Here is a 23,009-nt window from a genome sequence, read left to right on the forward strand (position 1 = left end):
TCAACAGTAACAGGATATCCCCATCATGTGTCTGCTGATAGGATGCAGTGAGAAGAAGACAACATCCCATCTGTAGTATTCCTGCCAAAATCACCAGGAGGCATCAGACAAAGCTAGACTAAGGGATATTCTACCAAACAACTAGCCTGTACTCTTCAGAAATGTCCATGTCGTGAAATACAAAGAAAGAAGAACTGGTCCAGGTTAAAGGAGACTAAAGGGATGTGACAACTGACTCAACCCACCAATCTGGAGAATATTATTGGGATAAATGATAAAATCTGAATAAGGTCTGCATATTACATACTAGTTTCATTTTAATATTAATCCTGGTATTTATCACTGTAAAGAAAATACTAACTGAAGTATTTAGGAGTAGGGGTCATCATGTCAGCAACTTACTCTCAAATGATTTAGGAAAAAAACATCAGAGAGAAAAAAGAGAAGGATAAAGCACATAAAGTGTTCTTTATTGTATTCTAACTTTTTTGTAAGTTTAAAATATGTCAAAAATTTTTAAATTTGCAATGTAAAACTTAAGAAGAATATGATGTTACCATGATCAAAGAGGAAAGGAAAAACAATAGCTTGACCCCTTCACAAGGAGTCGCCTTGAGGGGATGGTTCACTTTCTAGACTTGCTGCCCTGTCGTGCTGTTCATTCTTCTCCCCACCACCACCCAAATGCTTAAACCTTTAGTACCAACTTCCATTTCTACTTAAGAATATCTTCATCCCTTTGAAACAAGTGCAATATATTGGACTCAGTAAACCTATTTTCCAAAGATTAAATAGCTCAGTCTAGAATGAAATGTGCAGGGGGCGGGGGTTGTAGAAGGGATGAACAGTGAAGAACCTGACTGCTATGACACCCCTCCATTGGAATGAGGCACCAACATGGCTCCTCATTCTTCCTGCTCAATTAAAAACTAATAATTGTATCAAACTGGCACACCTCTCTCTCTTTTTCTAACACACACATATACACCTACATGCACACACACACATGTGAAGACCAAGGATGATATTCAGAGATAATACAGAATAGATTCCTACTAACGAATAGATAGGTCATTAAAAATTGATAATATTCACACAGTCCCCCTTTCAGTAACAAGAGAACACTTTTCATTATTAATGTACATTCTAACTACTACTCTCATATTCATCCTTCAGTTTCAAAACACAGGGAGGTGAGTAAGAAAATTCCATCTTTTCAAACAACAGACATATCTGCCCTGGCTTTCCAAATTCTGGTCACCAAAAGACCCAGAGGAAGCTCTGAAATTACAGCTTCTCTATACCCTAGTCTAGATACATATTTTAGGATTGTCTGTTCTCATAGGTAGGAGAGCATATCATTATCTACCTGGGGAGCTGGAGAGGGACAGGTAACCATCACGCTCCATCTTATCACTGAGATCTTTGCTCAATGTTTCTTCTTCCTAGAATCCATCCCTAACCTCAACATCTACTCCCTATTCTCCCTTCATGACACCTCTCCTTTATCCCCATTGTTTCCATTCCAATTGCCACCAACTTCATTCAGGGCCCATTGACTATAAGCTAAGACCTTAAAACTAAAATGAATCAATTAGGAAAACCCTTGGAAGATAAGCAAAATACAATCCATGTCAAAGAAGAACTATACACATTAGTGCTAACAGATAGGAAAAAGATGAAAAAAATTTAAAATAGAATAACACAGTAGTAGATTAGTCGAAATCAATCAAACGAGCTAAATGTGGACTTGTAGAGAGAAATTTTAGATAATGGATGATTTGAATTTAGAGAACTGAGGTCCTTTGACAGTCAAAATTGATGTAAGACAAATTTCAAGGTATCTGTAGTTCTAGAGCTCAGATATCTCAGATGTCCACTGAGAGTGTAATGTCCAAAAGTGCTTGGTATGCTAACCCTATAATTGCTTGGATGAGAAAATTGTTTCCAAGAGAACTAGTAGTCTTAAACCTGGAGAATTAAGTATGTATGTAAATAAAGCAATAGTACTAATACTTTTTAGTATGGTTTAGAAATAATGTATTTAAGAGAATATGACCTATTACAAACATATTTCACCCTTGTGATTTCAAATTAAATTGACAGAACTGGAAAATTGATTTATATCAAAGATTTTATGATGAAATCTATCAGTATTAGAAAATTTAAGAAAACCCACAACCTATTTATGTAAGTTAAATTTATCCTATTATAATGGTTAAGTGGTTGGAAGGCTCTTTCAGGTTGACTAAATCTTTAAAAATTTTACCATCTTCATAAGCATAGTTTAAAATGTTCAAGAGAATTTTAGTTTTTTAATAGAACCAAACATTGTAATCAACCAGCTCCTTAAAAGAAATTCTTAAAATTTGCTAGATTTTTAAGTGGAATAATATGATTAAGTTGAATTACAAAGCTTAAGGAAGAATGATGCTTTTAATATATAAATTTAATAAATTGAATATTAATGTTTAAAAATAAAGTTTGCTTTGGCTAATCTCTTCAGGATCCAAAAACCATCCCCAAAAATAGAAAACTCCTATCGATAACATGGCCACAGTAGCTTTCTAACATGGTACAGCCTTTTCCCCTATGTCATTGCCGTTTGTGCACAGCTGAAAGACTGATATTCTCAAAATGCTATTATATAACATCTCTATTCAGAAATCTCTAATTCTTTGATTTTTTTGCCTTTTTTGATTTAAGCAGAGAAAAACTGAAATAGAAGATTTTCCCACGTTTTTACTTTATCCATTGCTTCGTGAGTCTCTTACTTACCCCTAAGATTCCATTTGTTTTTAATCAAGAAATCACCTTAATAACTAACTTACTGCCTCATTAAATTAATTTCCCCTATTTTCTACTGTATTCAATTAAATATCATATTCAATAAGCATTTAATAAGTTTTTATTAAGCCACAACTATTTAAAACCAGTTTCATCAAGCCTAGTTCTAAAATGAAGCAAACACTTTTCATTTTTTCTTATAAATAATTAAAACCACAATTTGAACAAAATGTAGTTTCATTACTATATCCATGGAGAACTTCAGGATTTTCATGATGCAACATTGAGAATGATTTCTGAGATGTATGGGAAAGTGGCAGAGAATACTGGCTCCCTGCCTACCCTCAAATCCATTCTCTCCTTCTCGTGGGTATCTGAATCCCAAATCTTACCTAGGTGCATTGCCAACTGAATATAGAGCTAAATTTACCAACCTCCCTTTCAGCTAGGTATGGCCATGTGACTAACTCCTAGCCAATAAGATATGAGCATAACTTTTAAGTGAGACATCAGGAACGGATGCTGGTTCAGCATGCTGGGGTCGCTTTTTATTCTTATTCATTTTCCCATCTTCCAGTGTGGATGTGTAGCTGGTACATCAGAAGCCAGCTAAGACTATGAGGTGACCTTGAGGATGGAAGCCATACATTAGCATGGCAGAGCAAAATGGAAGAACCAGGATCTCTGATGACAGTTTTGAGCCTATCTTCAGCCTTCTATTATATGATAGAGAAAAGAACCGTCCACCTTGTTTAAACTAGATGGTTATGTACTATATGCAGTTGAACCTTATTCTAAATGACAAAAGAGGCATATTTGTCTTAATATTTTAATAAATATTACTAATGAACATTCCTGCAACAAGTCTCTTGAAACCAATAAATAGAATTCTACATTAAAATTAAATGTACATATCCAACATTTATACCATTTGTCACAGAAATGATGGATTAAGTAAATTTGCATTATTAGACTACACAAAGAAAAGCATTGAGGAAAATGCCTCTAGTATCTATAATCATTTAATTTTATGTTACTCACAGAGTAGAAAAAATGCTAGATGCACTAAATAATAATAAAATAGTAGCTAAAATTTATATAATACATAGTGGTAAATTATCTCATGTACTTCTCATAACATTCCTATAAAATAGGCATTATAATTGTTCTCCAATTTACAGATGAGGAAACTGAGGCACACAAAAGTTAGGTAACTTGGCCAAAGTGATACCACTTGTAAGTGGTAGAAACTGAAGCTGAATATAGCTGTTAGGTTGCAAAGCCTAAATGTTAACCCACTAAACTAATTTAAGCAAATGCTCAAATATAACAAATTTAGCATCTTTCAAAGGAACAAATGTTATCTCCCCTCTCTGAATGTCAGAATTTCCAACTCAATAAGAAACTGGCCCAACATCTAAAAAGTTCATATATAGCCATATTTATATCTATACTTATATCTGTAATTACAAAAATTATATGGGTTTTTTCCAGATAAACAGACTATTGCGCTTTATTCTCCATAGTCCCATAAGTATTACTAAAACTGTTTCATGTTACATTTAAGCTTAATTTGTTTATATCGCCATTTCCTCTGTTATTTATTCACTTTTTAAATTTGTCTTAAATTTATTGGGGTGACATTGATTAGCAAAATTATTAGGTTTCAAGTGTACAATTCTACTATACATCATCTATATATTGTATTGTGTGTTCACTACCCAGAGTCAGTTCTCCTTCCATCACCATATATTTGACCCCCTTTTCTCTCTTCTACCACTCACCTCCCCTTCACCCTCTGGTAACCAATAATCTCAAGATCTATCCATGTTGTTGCAAATGGCACTATTTCATCTCTTTTTTATGGTAAAATAGTATTCCATTGTGTATATATACCACATCTTCTTTATCCCATCATCTATCGAAGGACACTTGGGTTGTTTCCATGTCTTGGGCACCATGAATAATGCTACAATGAACATCGGAGGCAAGCTACAGTCAGAATAGCATGGATTCAGGAGGAAAGATGTCCCGTTTTTAACAAGCTGAGGTCAGTTTTTATGAGTTCAGACCAAATAAAACATAGACAAGAAAATACAGGCAGGGAAGAGGAGTTGACATTTGAAGTCTGATTTTGGCAAGCAGATCTCTACAAAACGTCCAAGCTTTTATTCTCATACTTGGCCCTAGCTCACTTTACTCTTACCTTCAATGTCTCCACCTCCACAAACCTTGAATCTGTAGTCAGTTTCCTTCCTTTATATCTTTTCTTTATAGTGATTCCCCCTGGCTTCTTTTATTTGGGCCAAATACTAAAATGTAATCTTTGATTAAGTATTGATTCTCTTTCTCCGTTTTGTGGATTTCCTCAGAGTTCGAAGTTGGCAAGAATACATAGTGAGAAATGATTCCTCTTTGCAGCAGATGTTGTTTCTGAGATTTCTGGGGATCAGAGGAAAAAAATAATTGTGATTTTTTTTCCAATAAATCGGCTAAACACTGCAGTGAATTATGAACCTGAGCAGAGGATAATTATCCAAGAGGCCCAAACACAATTGGCAAATATTTCATATTTGAAAGCTATAGCTTAAATCAATTAATCTGGAAACCATCTTGTTGAAGATAGGCATTCTATCAAATCAAAAGTCATGGACTTACAAAATTGTATTTGATAATAATACTCATTTATCTTATGTAGTGCCATACTCAATTTTTAACAAAAAATTCTGAGATTTTTCATCTCTTTCAATACTTTTTACCTCACTATTGTCACTTTTCCTTCCTAAAATAGCACCTAATGTGATATTGCAAGAAAAAAAAGAATTTTCTTGGGAGTTTCTTTTCATTTACAATATTGGCTTTCTGGTCAATGCCGAGGAAATTAATTATAATAAAATCTCTTGTCTACACTGGTTATCTTTTCTATATAACAAACATCACACTCTTTTCAAGATAACAGTTATAATATCCACTAGAAAAAAAATGTCAATGTACATTTCCAGTTATATTGCAAAGGCCCATATAAGCAAATTTAAAGAGTTTTAGTTATAAGTGTGAAAGCCCAGAAATACTTTGAAATACCATAAATATATATATATGTAGAGTATTTTTCCTTTGGTGTAAAATATATAGCTGCAATTTTACATTTATTTACTTATGTAATTATTTGATTAATGTCATAAGTCCTATATGGTTCCAGAACCTTTTTTTTCAGCTGACTACTCAATCTCCAATACCCAGCTCAGTGTCTAGAGTATGATGGGTACTCAAACTGTGTTGACTGCATGAAGAAAAATCAACTCTAGTTCCACATAACAATGATACCAAGGGGCAAGAGGAAGTTTTTGGAAGTGATGGACATATTTATCATGAATGTGGTCATGGCTTTATAGGTATATACATATGTCCAAAATTATCAAATTCTACATTTTAAGCATACAAAGTTTATTGCATGTAAATTATACTTCAGTTAACTAGCTTTTTAAAGTGTCAAAATCCATAACAATACTACGCTAAACATATATCCATGACACCTCTGGAGACAACTTTTAAAATAACTTTGAGATATAATTCGCATAACATACAATGCACCCATTTAATGTATACATATTCCCAATGAGAACCTTTGTTGCGATCAAATCAGCCACTTTGTCCCCCACCCCCAAACATGTTTTTTTTATCATTCCGTTTACCTTAAACATTCATTAAACAATTATTATTGAGTACTTTTTACATACATGGAACAATGGCTCATTTCTATAGCCTTAACCCCTACTTCAAGACCTACTTCAACCCTATTGATCACCCTAATTCTTGGACTCTTCCATTCTCTCAATGTCTGTAGTTTTTGTCCCCTTGGCATTAAGTGTCACCGTCTAGTTACGTACTGGTTAACTTTCACATGTGCACTAAGTGTCTTTGTAACCTCGCACTCTGGCTCAGCACCACGCATATATTACACATTTAGTATATATTTTGTAGAGGATGACAAAACCTGGTCCGTGAAGAAGCTGTCCTTGAATAACTCTTCTAAGTTCATCAGCGGTGGAGTCATAGGACCTGAAAGTTTTTAAATGATCTTGCTGACATCTGAATTGTCCTACGGATTCTGTGACAAGGTCATGTTGCTGGAACCAGAGTTCCCTGCCAGGGGCTGGCACACTGTGCTTCTTACAACAATGGAAGATGAGAAGATCTGAGAGGACTTTGAAATCAAATAGATACCGATTAGTACCATACTGAACTTCAATTAGGTTTCAGAACCAATAAAAATGTGTGTGATTTCTAACAATCAGGAATGAGTGATTTTTCAGAAATGAGTTAATTGAAACACACTTACCATTATTGATAAGGTGACAGAATAATCTGGGAAAGGATACACACTAAGCTATAGACAATATCATGCAATGTTCTTTTCTGTAACAAAGACTGCTGTCATTTCCTGTATGAATGATGTATGTTGTCAAATTTGCTGACGGGTTGTTAATGGGACACACACGTACAGGCTCAGATAAAACGGATTGCCCTATAGAAAACAGGTAATTTCTCTGGAATTCCGTCCAATTAATTGTTATTTGTAAATAAGCAGCATTGAACTTCATTTGAGAGCTCATTAGGAATTACAAAGGAGATTGCTCATAAGTCAAATACTGTCATGATACTGTGCATTGATTGTAAATTAAAAACTGGCTTTCTATACAATTACATCTAAAATGTAAATCATAAAAGCACTGCATTTTCCATGGTTTCTGTTCATTGACTTTTAAAGCTATTTTTTACTATTTATTATTCTTAGCCTGTTAATTTTGTTTTAGACTTGTGTTCATCAAGCCAGAGGAAGCCTGCTTTATACTGGGAGGTCCTGGATCTGAAAGGAATACAAATGGCCAGTGATGACAGTCCTAAAAAAGCTGTGTGCTCATTTCTCACTTTTAGAAGACCATACGTACAGATCGTGACCATCACTGAAACACATTTATCTGGAGTCCTGCTCTACCCTGTGATGTTTCCTGAACACTGGAAATACATTTTTTGGTTCTAAGCCCAGCCTCTGAATCAGAGCCAAGTAGAGTGGGTTTTTTTCATAAATATGCATAGAATGCCTGACTCAGTGTTAATGTAGGGCAAGACTCTGATTGGCAAATGCTACCTGCAGGAGGCAGAGGAAATACCACAAGTAGAGATAAATGCTATTAGCAGAGTTTATTTTTCTTGAGGTTTGGGAATAATCACTTCTCTCTCTAGTCAAACCTCTCTAGATGGCTCCCTTCAGGATCTGAAAGCAGTTCACATAATCGGTCTCCATATAAGGCCCTCTTCCATCTGGTGCTGGAGGAAGAGCACAAGATGAAGAAAGAAGCAAAGTGCATCTAATTTAATTTATTCCTTTCTTGTCATTTCAGCTGTTAACCAGAATCTACATAAAACTTTACATCCTAACTTAAAGACGAAATCAGTAATAAATTAAAACTACTGTATTTGTTTTGATAACTTGTATATCAAAGAAAAGGTAACGAGGTTACCATGTTCTCTAGGATATGAGGCAAATTAAAATTTTACATTGCAGATTTTATACTAGGACCCCTCCTCTCCTCTTTTCAGTTAAAACTACTGCACCAATTTCCTGCAGGTTTCACTAAAAGCAAGAACCCAAAACAAAAAAACTCCCTTTTTAACCACCTGGCCCAGTTTTTTTGCAATTCCAGAGCTTTGTCAGGCTGCAGGGCACGCACTAGGCCGGATGCACCAGGCCCACTCATAAACCAGCCCCAGACGCACACAAGCACCAGCAGCAGGAGGAAAACAGGCGCCCAGGGACTGCGCCTCAGAGCCTGTTGCTTGTGGACCAGGCTAGGAAGCAAATACGGCTCCGACCCAGAGGGCTGGCGGTGCAGGGAGGCTGGAATTCCACCCCGGCGGCGAACTCGCGGTCCCTTTCCACTGTTGGGGCCGGGACTTAACCCTTGGTATTCCCGCCTCTTTAGCCCTTCGCCTTCCCACTCAGACCCAGCCCCACTTTCCACACCCCGGGTGACTCCATTGTTTTTAAAAGCCAGAGGGTAATGAGAGAGGTTATTCAAGGATGCAGGAGCCAGAGCACCCCTTCCTCTCTCGCCAAGACTTGAGAGAGTCAGAAAGACGTTCAGGAAGGACCGGATAAGCCGAAGGCGAGGGGCGGAGTGACAACCCTGTGAGGAGGCGACAGATAGATGACAGTTCTCCCCTCGCAGGGATGGTACGGACCGAAGGGGGCGGGGCGGAGGAGGTGCTCTACGGCTCTCCCTGCCCCTCCGCCTGGCTCGCCCCGCTGCCGCGAGCGTATGAGCGCCCGCCCCGGCGACCCCTCCCCTGGCGCTAGCGCCCGAGCTCCGCCCCTCGCCAGGCCGCCCCCTCCGCGGCTGCAGGCAGAGCTCACCCGGCTCTGCGGACGCCGCCACCTTCGTCGCCTCTTCCTCCTGCTGCAGGCGTGTGGGGCCGCGCCCCGCGGCTGCGCTGCCCTGGGTGGGCGGCGGGGTCCGCACGACTGCTGAGCGCTCGCTCGGCAGAGCCCGATCTTCCGCCTGCGCGGCGCAGTGACAGGTGCAGAGTCTGGGCTGCAGATCCACCTGCGGCCGTCGCCACGATGCCCACCATGCGGAGGACCGTGTCGGAGATCCGCTCCCGCGCGGAGGGTGAGTGGCTGCCGCAGCGCGGGACTGTGCGCGGTGGGGGGCGTCAGGGTAGCCGGGGTCCTGTGTGTGTGTGTGTCGGGGATGAGATGCCTGTTCCACCACTTCCCCCAGGCAACTGGCTGTCGCCCCCGGGAGACCCTTCTTCGTGTGGTGCCTCCAGTACACTCGCAGACCCCTTCCAAGCTCCAGAGCCCCAAGGCGTGCTTTACACTGCTGCGTGATCGTTTGGTCCCGTCGCCGAGCGCTCGCGCCCAGCCCACTTCCCTTCCCACTAGCTCATAAACCTCCCTGTCTCCACTGGACTTCCCCCACCCTAGTGAACAGATTCCCATCCCTCCGCCCCCGCCGCCCACCTTTTTGTACATTACGGCTCGGGGAAAAGCGAGTTTGCCTTTCCCAGGCTGCAGGATCCTTTGATCTACAGCCCCTTGCCTCTGAGAGCGCGAGGAGCCTTAATTGGGGTCGGGTGCTCAGCGGGTACTGTGCGTTAAGGTCTCTGCAATTCTGCCTCCTGCCGCGGAGTCTCGTTTTTTTGTGTTTTCCTTTTGCCTGAAGCCCGCACTTTGCCTAGCTGAGACGACTTTTTAGCAAGGTGGAAGCTGTTTCTTTTGCTTCAACCCGGGGCCAGCTGTTGAGTGGCTACACTTGTCAGCAATGAGCAACAGATGCCCAGGGCAAGTCAGCTTTTGGAGGGCCGAGACTCTTCCTAAGGAGCCCTCAGCATCCTGCCTAGCATGTAGCAGTCACTCGGTAAATAACCTTTCATTTTGCTCCTGGCAAAGCCGAGATCGTACATATCTCGAGTTTTATTTTCTTTGGTTTTTCTCTCTCGTAAACCCATACCTGAACCTTGCAAAGCATGGAATAACATAGTTTTGAGAACTAGTCTATCTTACGGTAATCACCGATTCCTTCCCTTCCCCACACTTCACCCTTTAATGTGAGGCAGGTGGTAAAGTGGTTGGGGGGGTGGAGTTAGGAAATGGGATTTCAGGGGTTTGAGACAGGACATTGTATAATTTTTCCTCCTCAGAGTCCCCATGTAAAAAATGGGGACACTGGGTTCTAATATCTGTGATTTTTCTGCTGACAGTGCTTGGGAAATATTAAATGAAACTGCTCCGGGGAGGAGGCCACCCCAGAGTCAAAACTGACCTGTGTCCTACATAGGAAATTAGTACATACTTACTGTTATTTGTAATATGAGGAAAACATATACAGGACATTAAAGTTTCAGATGCACAGCTGTTATACAAATGTACATAGTAAAAATGTATTCTTTTTTAATACTTCTGAGTGAAATGAATGAATTTTCCTAATCACTATGTGAGTGCAGTATACAGGTAATGAAAATATTGATAGTTGGGATTGTTCTTTCAAACAATAACAATTGATGAGTCATATGTTGTGGGACATAGGAAAGAGAGAAAAGACGAGAAAACAGTGCAAAACCTGTGAGAGAGTATTTTATTACTGTCGCAAAAGCTACAGTATTGTTTTTGATTGGCATGTGTATTTTTCAAAGCATTTTCACAAAGATTACCTCATGGAACATTACAACACTCCTGGAGGATGGCGAAGGTGGGGCCACCTGATAGTTGAGGAAACTGTGGCACAAGTGGTTTCGGTACTTGGCCAACGTCGAGTAGCTAGGGCAGTGATATATTTGGATTAAGAGCTTTGGGAAAACAAGGACTGTGTCTTATTTAATCTTTGTATTCCCTGTGCATCCAGCATATTTCGGGGGAATAGTGGCGCTTGGTAAATGACGCTCCCCTCCCATGTTGGTTGGTTTCTGTTTATTATGTGCTCAGCATTGTGCTTGGGTCTGTGGTGAGGACAACATAAATAATGACTGTGGGCGGGCACCGTGGCTCATTGCCTGCTCTGCCCACACTTGTCTTTGCTAAGGAGTTTTCTCCTTGGACAGCTCCCACTGCCTAAAGGGGCTTGTTCTGAACTGCAGCACCTTTGGCCTTGGCTGATGGCACCAGGGTAGGCTCCTGACCCAAGGGCAAACGATCTGTGGGTGGCTCAGACACTTGTAACCTTGTGGGTTGGCTCCAAAAGATTATCTGTTGGTGATCATCTCTCTCATGGGATGAGTTAAGCTGAGAGACTTAGAGCGAAAATTGAAGTAGAAAGAGACACAGGTGAACGGGCTGCTGGAGGAGAGAATGGCTGGCTGTAATAGGTCATGCAACTGCTACTGATTTAAGGAAGCAGAAGCCACCAGTATGAGTGAACAGAAAGATAGGAGAGAGAGTGGATTCGATGGAGAGACTTGGACAGAGAGAGACAGCTACTGAGAGGGTGGCCAGACCCTGAGCACCCCTCCCCTCCTTCCCTCCCTCCTTTCTGCCCTCCCTGAGTTTTCTAGTCCCAGTTCCCAAATAGAGTTAAAATAGGCCCTTTTTTTTCCCCCTTGAAGTGACTTGAATGGGTTTCTGTTTCCTGATCCAGATTGGCCAGATAGATGCATGACTATCCTGCGTGCAAGTTATTTACAACCAAACTGGGGAGAAAAGATATGAAATAAGGACTACGTAGTCTATGAGGGGATGTTATTACTTGAACATTGTGCTTGCTCTGGGTGACGTAGGCCATAAGAGCATGAGGCCTGCCAAGAGAACACTTCATTGAGGAATGCCTTGAGATGAGTGCTCATACAGGGAGCTTCTCAAACCTTAAGGTGTACCTGAATCACCTGGGGGTCTTGTTAGATGCAGATTCTAGATCAGGGATTCTGCAGCGGGGCTGGAGTAGCTGCATTTCCTATAAGCTCACGGGTAATGCAGATGCTGGCCAGCAGGTCACAGTTTGAGTAGCAAGGTTCTAACGGATATTGCCATCTTTTTCAATAGTTGGGCAGTGTTGAAAGTAAAGCATAACCAATTGAAGAAAGGGTCAAAATGAACATGGCTTATTTGCAAGTTCTTAAGGAAATTGGCCAGGAGCAGAGGGAAATTTGGAAGAGGGAGTGGGATGTAAATTTGTGTAGGTGAGGTACTGCGAGGTTACAGAGCACTTTGAATGCCAAGATGTGTCATTTGGCTGTAGAATCCAATATTTTAGGAGGATCTTATAGTTTGTCTAATCCAATTTCTCATTCAAGCATAAAAGGGCCAGTAAGGAGCCAAATCCCCAAAGAAGTGTTTTAGAAAGATTACTATGGAAGTATGTTGGATGGTTTGGAGAGTATGACACTGTAGATAGACTCTTTTGTAAAAAAGAAAAAAAAGAAAGAAAGGTCTAAAAATGATAAAGGCCAGGATTAGTATTAGAGTGGAGCAGTGAGAATGGGAAGGGAGCAAGCAAAAATATTTCTGAATAAGTCATTAACTTGTTTAACACATGTCTATTGAATGCCTACTAGTGAGCAGCATACAAAAAGCCCAACCCTGGAGGTACTCTCTAATTCTAGTGAGGTGAGAGAAAAAGCAAACAGACTAAATTAGTAAATTATAGAATTTGTTATGTGGTAAGTGCTGTGGAAAAAGTAAAGAGAAGGTACGATGCTTAAGGTTGGTGGATGGATTGCAGTTTTCAGTAGGTTGGTTAGGCTAGCCTTGATTGAAAAGGTGGAGGAGGGGAAGGAGGGGATGTGGGGACAGGGTGTTCCAAGCAGAAGGAACCACCAGGGTAAAGACTTCAAGGCAAGAGATAGTCAGGAATGTTAAAAGAACTGTGAGGGGGGAAATAGTAGAAAATGAGGTCATAAAGGTTACGTCATAGGACATTGAGGTATAGTGAATAGAGGCAAGAAACATGAAAATAATAGGAGATTCGCAAGCAGTAATTTCAAATTTTAATGTTTACAGTATCTCAGGTATCTCATTAAAACTGCAGTTTCCTGGGCTGACTCACGAATATTCTGTTCAGCCGATCATTTTTTGAGGAACACTATAGTCTTGAAACTGATTGGGAAAATCTATTAAAAGATAAGGAAATTGAGAAGGAGGGTCAACACAATAAGAGATGTGAATTCCAATTTTGAGCTAATTATGGAACATCCAAATGGACATATTTTGAAGATACTTAGAAATTTGGAGGTTAGATGTGGTAAAAATCAAACAGGAATCTTGAGTTCAGAGGTAACAGTTGAAACCCTGATAGTAGATAAATTTGCCAGAAACCAAGATTAGTGAAGCTGAAGGCGAAGAATTTTAGATCTCTTCACTGCAACCCTAAGTCTAATGGGTCTCTGAATACAGCATTAGGGATGCTAGAAACATGAACTGAAACAATAGTGATTTTACACAGAGTAGTTTTTCTTTTTCTTGTGAAACTAATATGGAGGTAGGCAGTGCAGGTCAGCTGTGCCCACTCCATAAATTCACAAGGGACATTGGCTCCTTAGGGCTTTCTGCTTCACCATCCTGAGTGTATAACTTCCTCAAGTCATAACGTGGTCTCTGGGGTTCCAGCCATTGTGTAGGAGTTCCAGGTAGGAAAAAAGGAAAGGGTGAGAGACCAAAAGGTTTTCCTTGAAGTGCCACACGAAGACTAATGTTTATTTTACATTGGTTCCCATATGTAAGGCAAGCTGGGAAATGGAGTTTTCTAGCTGGGCACATTACTCAGTGTTTTATTAGTACAGGAAAGGGGAAGAATGGTTATCAGCTAAGCAACTAACTAGTCACCATCAGGTACTCAGATTATCAGAGGCTTTCATTTGAATAAAAGAAGTATTCTAGAGCTCATAATTTATAAAATAATAAGCATTCAATTGTTCAAAAGTAAGGAAATGCACCCCAAACACATACCTATTCAATGATTTGCATTTTCTTCTGCTGAATGTTATAATGCTAAAATGTAAGACCTTCATGTGATTATGCCAAACATGCGCTAAGTGATAAACTTAGCAGTTGTTTCAGAGATTGCTGTTCTAAACTGGTCTGTATAAATGGCAGCTTTAAAGTGTTTGTAATTAAACAGATACTATGTTTCATTTACTTAAAAGATAACAAAAGGATCATTAAAGTATTTTCTGTAAGAACTGTTAAAGAGAAAACTTTAGGAGGCTATTTCATTTATCCAGATAAAAACTAAGATTCTTTGTTCATGTAACAAGCATGTATTATGCACCTGCTGTGTGCCAGCTAATGGGGTGATGAGACAAAAAGTTGTGGTGTGTGAAGGAGATCCCAGAGGAAACATGGCGATGAGTTAAAGATTTATAACTGGCATGGCCCTGTGAGAGAGAGGGTGTGTTAGTTTAGTGGTATTCTTCTTGTAATCAACATTTGAGAATCTGCAATACATGTCATTTTGCCTTGTGTAATTCTTGGGATTTAGGTGTGTGGGATAACTAAATTATTTTAGGTTTTCTAATCTGTAGTGCATTATTCATTTTTTCATTATATGTCATTTCAAAAACAGTGAGAATTGAATCATGTGCTTACCTTACAGCCATAGGAAAGTTTGCGTAGATCAGAGTATACTTTTGAAGTTGGTGATGTTTGCTGCCTGGGTCTCTGTCCACATAGTTTCATTATTGTCATTCAGGCATCAGTTTCGTCACTCCTTGCTGGAGCCCACATCTTTCAATGCTCTCATCCTCTGGATAGTAAGGTCCCTACAGGCAGGGATTTTTGTCTGTGTTCTTTCCTGATATGTTACTCCCACTGAGGACATTGTCTGGCACATAGTAGGAGCTCAGATATCGTTTGAATGAATAAATAAATCTTAGATCCTAGACAAGACCTAGAGACACATTATAATCAGACCTACTTGATACTCTCCTCCTGGAGCCTGAGCTCCACAAAGGGAACAATTTTTTCTGTGATCTGTTCATTGTTGTACGCTCTCTCTTTACAGCTTTGCTGCCCTCCATGATTGTCAGATATAAATGGGTAACTCCGACCTTTGTTTTTAATGGAAGAACCTAACTTTGTTCTCGATTGTAGAAGAAACACCTGCTCATTGGAAAAACTCAGTACAAAAAAGGTGTCAAGAAAGTAAAAATCACCCCAAACTGTGCCATCCAAATATAACCATTGTTAACATTTTAATGTATACTCGTATCCTTTCCAGCTGTTTTCCAGGAGAGAAGAGTATTTACTTGTTGAGAAAGATGAGATCATACTCCACATTATTTTCCTCTTCTTTCCACTCTTATTATTGCATGGACATCCTTGCCTATCAAATAGAGATTTACGTAAACTCCATGAAAAGGATAGGATTTTTAGGTATACTTTTCTAGTTTTATTGAAATAATTGATACATAATAATGTAGTAGTTCCAGGTGTAAAACATAAAGTTTTGATATATGCATATTTGCAAAATGATCACCACAATAAGTTTAGTTACTATCCATCACCTCACATAGTTACAAAATGTTTTTCCTTATGATGAAAACTGAAGATTTACTCTCCTAGCAACTTTCAAATGTACAATACAGTATTGTTAACTACAGTCACCTGTTGTATGTTGCATCCCACAACTTACTTATAGCTGGAAGTTTGTGCCTTTGGACCACCTTCACCTATGGGAAGGGATTTTGTCTACTGGCAGGACTTATATCCTCAGTGCCTAGAGCAGCACCTCGCACTTGGTAGGGCCTCAGTGATTATTTGTTAAATGCATAGATCATTAATTTCACGGCAGCTTAGCATTTTTTTGTTCATGTATAATAATTTACTAAAGAATCCTCAATAAGTGGACACACAGTTCATTTCGGTCTTTTTTTTAAAATCACTTTTGAATAGCCTCTTTATACATCTTTATATACTTTTCTGATTATTTCTTTGTAAAAAGCCCCAGGAAAAGGGATTGCTGGGTCAAAAGGATGTACCCTTTAAATGATTGTTGATACATATTTCAAAATTGCTAGAAAGAAAATATCAGTTTACACTCCCAGTGAAAGCGAACATTTCTCTACCCTTTCTCCAGCCTTGTCTTTTATCCTTAGGACTCTACAGTGCAAAATGTTAATGTTTGAATGTATATTGCTTTGCTTATTAGCTCGAATACATTTTAGTAAATATAATGATTATTTTTTCTGAATTGTTTATTCATGTTACTTTATGAAGTTTGTTTCGTTTGAAATTTTAAGAGCTTCTCATGTTGAAGATAAGAACTCTTTTCTCTGTTTATAGTTTATCTTTTAACTTTTTATAGTATTTTCACATGCATGTAAATTAATTTTATGAACTATAGTCTTTCTTTTTTTTTTCCTTAAAATTGCTGCTTTCGTGTCGTATTTCTCATTTCAAGTAAATGATCATTTTTCCCTTATTTTTCTTTTAGTCCTTTCAGGTTTCATTTTAAATAGTTACATTTGTAATTTCTGTGTGATTTATTTTGTTGTGAGATGTGGGGTAGGGATCTAATTTTACCTTTTCTCAAATTATTATCCACTTGACATGATGATCATATCTTTAATAATCCATTCTTCCCCTACTGATTTGAGGCACTTCTTTTATATACTAAATTTACATATATAATTAATCATTTCTGGATTTCGTCACTCTTTTCCCCTTTGCTCCCTCCCTTGCATTTTGATTTGTCTCTTTTGGCCCCTAGTATCTAATTCCTTTATTGCAATTAATAAAAAATATCCCAACAGTGGTCCTAGTCTAAATGCTCTTTTGTCTGATTTTTTTCTGGGTATTTTCATGTTTATTTTTCACTTGAACCAGTGAATGCATCATTGAATCAAGTTAAAAAATGTATTGGGATATTGATTGGGACTTGAAATTTAAATCTATAAATGTGTATTGTAAGAATTGACATCTTTCATCTATTGAATCATTTAAGCTTAGTTTTTCTATTTGTTGGTATTTCTTTTATGTGCTGGGGAGAGGTTTCTTAAAATAAACCCTGCCCATTTTAATGATTTGTCTCTATATGGTTTATATTTTATGAAGATATTGTGAATATAATCCTTTCTAAAGTTACATGTTCTTGTTTGTAACTGTTACCACAGGTAAGGTAGAAGCTATTGATTTTTAAACTAACCATCAGTCTGAATTCTTTCATTTTAAATAGTTTTTCAGTTAATTTTCATCACTGTAGGTTTAAAAATTATATGTCATAAGGCAAAGTATTTTTAAAGAAGGTTTTCAGTAAATCAGACTTGACCAGGTATATTTTATAGTTATATTATTTTTTCAGCAAGATTGGTTCACTTTTATCTGCAGAAATATCGTGGACTCTGGTTCCAACTTACCACTGTTAAGGTTTCACAATGTAGCCCTTACAGAATAGCTAAGATATTGTTCTTTTTTATGCTTTCTGTTAGGGGTAAAAGTCAGAATTTAGACCAGCTGGTATTTAATTAATGGTTTCTTTCGTGCAATCTACTTATAACACATTGGCACTCATATTTTTTTTATCAACACTAAAAAAATAAAATGTGAGTCACAAATGCTGGACACAGGCATAGTTTTAAATAGTAGCAACGTTTTAAAAAATAAAAAGCAACTAGTATTAATTTTAATAATATTTCACCTAACATATATCCAAAATACTTTTTCATCATACTATTGATATAAAAATTAATAATGAGATATTAGGTTGTTGCAAAAGTAGTTGCGGTTTTTGCAATTATTTTTACCCAGTTAAACCGCAGTTACTTTGGCACCAACCTAATAGTTTGCATTCATGTTCTTTACTGATTTTTTTCTAAATCTGCTGCATATTTTATATTTACAGTACATCTCAATTTGGACTAGTCCCATTTCATATGCACACTGGCCACATGTGGCTGTTGGCTGCCATACTGGACAGCATAGCTGTGGTTTGTACCTCTAGCCTGGGTTCTGTGTTAGAATTTCCTAGTGTTTTTCAAAATCTAAAAATCTATAGTGGAAATCATAGCTTATTAAAAATACAGCTATGGATATTCTTAAGTAGAAATGTAAGCCTTCAACTTGCTTCCTTACAACAGAAGGCAATCACAAATGTCCTCATAAAACCTCACACATTGTGTTAGTGCTTAGATAATACTGCTTTTGTTAAGGCCCTTGTGGCAATTTAGAGGTTTTATGTAAGTACATCATGGCATCTTTTGAAGCCTGTTGTTTTTGTTCCCATTTAAAAAAAAAATCTCCTTTTAAATAAATTGGATAAGCAAAAACCATCCTGCCCTACTTCCTATTAGTTTTTTTAAATGTAAATATGAATCTGTATACATAGTAACTTCGAGTAGTATGCTTTTATATACAATGTTGCCATCACTTGGTTGACCTATATACAATGTTGCCATCACTTGGCTTCATGGGTTATTCACACAGCTAACTGCGCTGTGTACAGGGAAGTGTGGGTTTTGAATTGAGCCTCTGTTCATTGTTTTGTGTGAGCCACCTTTGAAGATGACTGAACTTGATTCATCTGGGGCTGTGCTTAATGGGATAGGGTTAGTCAGGTGACAGTTTAAGCAGAGACTGTTACTAAGAAGGCCAAAGCCAACCTAGGCTCTGGACCAAGAAACCACTTTAGTGGGCCAGACCTATTTAGAATACAAGATTGGCTTTCGTGAGTCAAGCAAGCAAGCACGTGGTGGTGTGCAGGGGTGAATCAGAGAAGTGGATTGTTCTGACACCAAGCTATAACAGTTGAGCTTCTGTAATTGGCTTAGGTCCCTGTGACTAACTTTGATCCTAATGTAAAGCCAATTTGCTGTCAAAGACATCTTCCAGGTCTGCAGTCCATGTTTTCCCCTCATCCCTGCCTCATCCCATGTAGACTGAGCCCTGCCCCAATCTTGAAAAACCTAGGAGATGTTTTAAGGACTCAGCACTCTAAGGATGTGTAATGAATCACCCTGTCGTCATTTCTTTGACCCTGAGTGCCTGTCACAGCCACTCATAGAGCTCCAGGACGGAGGGTCCTGCCTTGCTCTGAGACAGGAGGCCGTGGTCCCTGACCCTAGCTTGGACCCGAGGGCTCTGCACTTGTGAGCAGTTCTGATGCCATGCCCCTGCGGCCAAAGTTCTGAATATCATTTGCTAGAACTTTCTGCACTGATGCTCTTGGCCAGCTCGTCTGGACAAACTTGTTGCCCCGTGTGGGAGGTCTGTGGTTCTGAGTGTACCTGCTTGTTGTCCATGACCACATTTTCTGGACCCCTTGCTCTGCCACTGTATTCTTATCCAATGGCTGTTGACTAGTCAACCCTTTCCAGTCCCCTTCCAGTCTTTCTCAGTGCTCCTCCCCTCCCCTCCCCTCCCCTCTTTTCCCCACCCCTCCCCTCTCCTCCTCTCCCCTCCCCTTCCTTCCCCTCTCCTCTCCTGCCATGTTCTGTCTCTGACCAAAGAAATGAAACCAATCTCTCCACATAGATTTTACCCGAATTGACCTTAAGCTTAAGTTGGGTTCAGTCCACTCCACCATCAAATCCAGAATGGTTGTGATACATGTTCTCAGATAGATGGAGACTCAACTTTCATAACTTTATTTCCCATACTTTTGAGTAATGGTTAGAGAAATGATGTGAAGAAAACTGACTCTGCTGTCTTTAATGCAAATGGTTTCCAATGTGGCCAGAGCAGTGGGAGGCTTGTGTAATGCGGATTATTTATACAGCCATGTTTGTACCTCAGCGCTCAGTGGTGCTCAACCCTGGCTGCACCGTGAATCAAATGGGGGAGCTTCAAACAGTGCTGATGCCTGGACCCATCCCAGACCCATGGAATCAATCAGTCTGGTCCATTGGGCATATGGACCGAGCACTGACATTTTATCTCCCAGGCAATTCTAATGTACAACAGTGTTGAAAAACATTGGTGTAGATCCTTGAATTTACAGTACTTTCTTGCCAAGAGAAGGAGGAGAGTATAGAAAGTCTAGTAGATTGCCAACCAAGAAACCAAAAGCATATAGATATTTTTGGTAAATTTTTTGTCTGTTGCCCAGTTATTTAATGGGTCTAATTATACTTCTATATAACCATATGTACATATATATATATAATTGTTTTATTGGGGAATATTGGGGAACAGTGTGTTTTTCCAGGATTCATCAGCTCCAGGTCAAGTCATTGTTTTCAATCTAATTCTGGAGGGCTCACTGTCCCATGTGGAAATCAAACCGGCAACCTTGGTGTTATGAGCACTGTGCTCTAACCAACTGAGCCAACTGGCCACCCCTAATTATAGTACTTCTCTTGATTTCCCTTCTCAGAAATGTTAAAGTTCATGTGCTGATAACTCAGTTATTAAGTCTAGAGGACTTACCTTAAAATTTTTAATTAAACATTCAGTTCAGCACAACCAAATGAAGAGTAAACACATTTCTTTAAATTTTTAGCTGGTGTTATGGGAGCTTGAAAAATATGAGCCTTTTTGTAGTGTCATTCATTACTAGTTTTTTGCTAACCTACTTACTTTGAGCATGGTATAGTAATTAATCCCTTTATTCATCTTATATTTTTAGTCCACATGTGTCGTCTTTTGTACCTGGAAGGAAGACTTTAAGGATTGTAAAAGTCTCTGAAACTTCTGCAGCAACTTTTTCAAGGGGTTTATTTTCTTTGGGTTACAATTATTTATTTATCCCACCAGGATCTTAAATACATTGTTTCTGTGCATTAACCTGTCTTTTACAGGTGAATGTATAGAAAATTAAAATTAACCACAAGTCCCAGTTTACCTACCTTCCCTGCGATGAAACTGCGATGAAACTCATTTTTGAGACTCTTAATTTAACCAGTGTGGTTTCTCTGTGGCCTCGTGGTTGGGTGCTGGGTGTCTGGCTTCAGGATGAGATGCTGGTTATTTCAAACTCTGAGGTTTAGAAAGGAAGCACCACAGTACCATAGATGGTGTGCATTGTGTTCAGCCATTGTTTGTTTTTTTGTTTTATAGTTCTCTTCTGTCCTTTTTGTTTCTGCATTTAAATTTGGCTTTTTTAGGTGATAATGAGATTTGTACTCTACAGACGAAAATCTTTATAAAAGCCAAAATTTGACATAGGAGGGGAGGGAAAGTTCTGAATTGTTGGCTCAATGTAACCCCCAGATGGCTACTTATTGTTTAAAGTTCAATGGAAAAACCATTAACACAAGTTGGCCTTTTGTTGACTTCCAAGTGATTATAATTAACAAAGAAGAAAAAAGCTCTCTTAATTTCCCGAGGTACCAAGCTGAAGCTCCCTTGATCTTAAGTCACTTTCCCTGTGGAATTTATCCTTATGGTTGGTGAACTGCTCTCCTGTGTGTTTTAATTTTAACTAAGTCTAAGTACCAAGGTCTTTGATATGAATTGGTAGATTACTTTAAAAGATATTAGACATTTCTCATACGTTCAGCTGGACTTGTCCTGTTTCCTTTTAAATTGCTTTGATGCAAACTAGAATCACCATCTTTACTGTTTATACTTCATATGCTTTGAGTCTATGAGGAACCAGTCTATTTGACGTAGTAGTAGCCATGTGAAAAAGTAAAGTGCTTTTGTTCTGTGACACGATGACAGAACTTGAGACTATAACTCATTTAGTGCTCTCTCCACTTTCCTCAGCATCCTTAGCTAATGCCCTTATAAATAATTGACTTGAGAGAAGATGAAATGAGGCACCTGGGGCTCCCAGGAGGCCTGGAGTGATGTTTGACGTCTGGCTCTTCCAAGCTGTGTGGCCTTGGGCAAGTCACATAACCTCTCTGAGATTGTTTCCCTTTGGCACAATGGTAGTAATACCTACTGGTAAGTCATATGCCTGTGGGGTAGAGAGTAGATAAAGCCTGCTTGCACACTGGAATCTCCCAAGAAGCTTTCAGGATGCTGATTCCTGCGTCCCACCCCGCAGGGATTCTGATTTCATCTTGGGAATAAGAGTTGCAACAAGGAGAGATGCTGCTGCTTTGGACTACTAAGTATCAGTGGTGGTGATGAGAACTGGTCTGGATATAGTTTGAAGGTATAGCTAACAGAGTCGTTGATATGTAAGATGTGGCGTGTTAGAGAAAGGAGTTGAAAAATGACTCAAGTTTGGGGCCCCGAGCCCCAAATGGTGGCACCATTACTCAGATAGAAAATACTGTGATGAAGAAATGAAAACCATCTTAGAAAAGAGTGTGACAATCCACGTGTGCCAAAATATGTATGTTTGTGTGCATTTCTTTTGTTCTTTTTGAAGGATTATTGCATTTATCCTAAAATCAGGATTTCCATCCTCTACTTTCTCCATCTTCTTTTCTCTGAATATTCTTTAGAGCCTCAGTAAACACAACTATTAGTTTCTGAGCTGTTCCCCATTGCTGTGGGTTTTAGACATCTAGGAACTGTGTGGATTCAGTCTGTTTGGGATTGATAATTCTATTGCCAGGACTTTTCGCTTCATAATCAGTTGATGAGAACAGTGTTTCATGCCATCATTGTGTTCCTTTGGCTCCTGAGGTGCTCCACGCTGCAGAGATGTCCTTCAGAGTGAGGAATGAAAGGAGAGCACTTGCTATAAAGTAGGTGCTAAGCACATGTTACTTGAATCTGCTTCTGGTGAGCAATCAGGATGAGATTAAGCTGTTCAAATTTTGGAAGCTGAGCTTTTAGCATGCTGAATTGGTTTTAAAGTCTCATGGAGTTTTCTTCTTATCGTGCATAGGCCCATTGC

At 39.0% G+C, this 23,009-nt stretch overlaps 1 protein-coding gene and 1 long non-coding RNA gene across 4 annotated transcripts in view; one reads left to right on the forward strand and one right to left on the reverse strand.

The window, feature by feature from the left end:
• Window positions 1-4,739: 4,739 nt before the first annotated feature.
• On the reverse strand, window positions 4,740-8,686 carry LOC117022629 (uncharacterized). Its single transcript, XR_004423069.1, has 3 exons — window positions 8,467-8,686; window positions 6,782-6,991; window positions 4,740-5,229 (listed from the first exon to the last, which is right to left on the reverse strand). It is a non-coding gene; the product is annotated as an uncharacterized LOC117022629 (long non-coding RNA).
• A 466-nt stretch (window positions 8,687-9,152) lies between these two features.
• ATP8A1 (ATPase phospholipid transporting 8A1) overlaps window positions 9,153-23,009 on the forward strand; it is a 214,387-nt gene continuing 200,530 nt past the window's right edge. Inside the window, exon 1 of one of the 3 annotated variants that reach the window (XM_033105824.1) lies at window positions 9,153-9,458. In XM_033105824.1, coding sequence (XP_032961715.1) covers window positions 9,410-9,458 — 49 coding nt within the window. In that variant the 5' untranslated portion in view covers window positions 9,153-9,409. The remainder of the gene's footprint in view (window positions 9,459-23,009) is intronic. The other 2 variants (XM_033105825.1, XM_033105822.1) reach the window with 2 other exon arrangements.

The sequence above is a fragment of the Rhinolophus ferrumequinum genome, chromosome 5 (assembly GCF_004115265.2).
Source record: "Rhinolophus ferrumequinum isolate MPI-CBG mRhiFer1 chromosome 5, mRhiFer1_v1.p, whole genome shotgun sequence".
Taxonomy (NCBI): Eukaryota; Metazoa; Chordata; class Mammalia; order Chiroptera; family Rhinolophidae; genus Rhinolophus; species Rhinolophus ferrumequinum.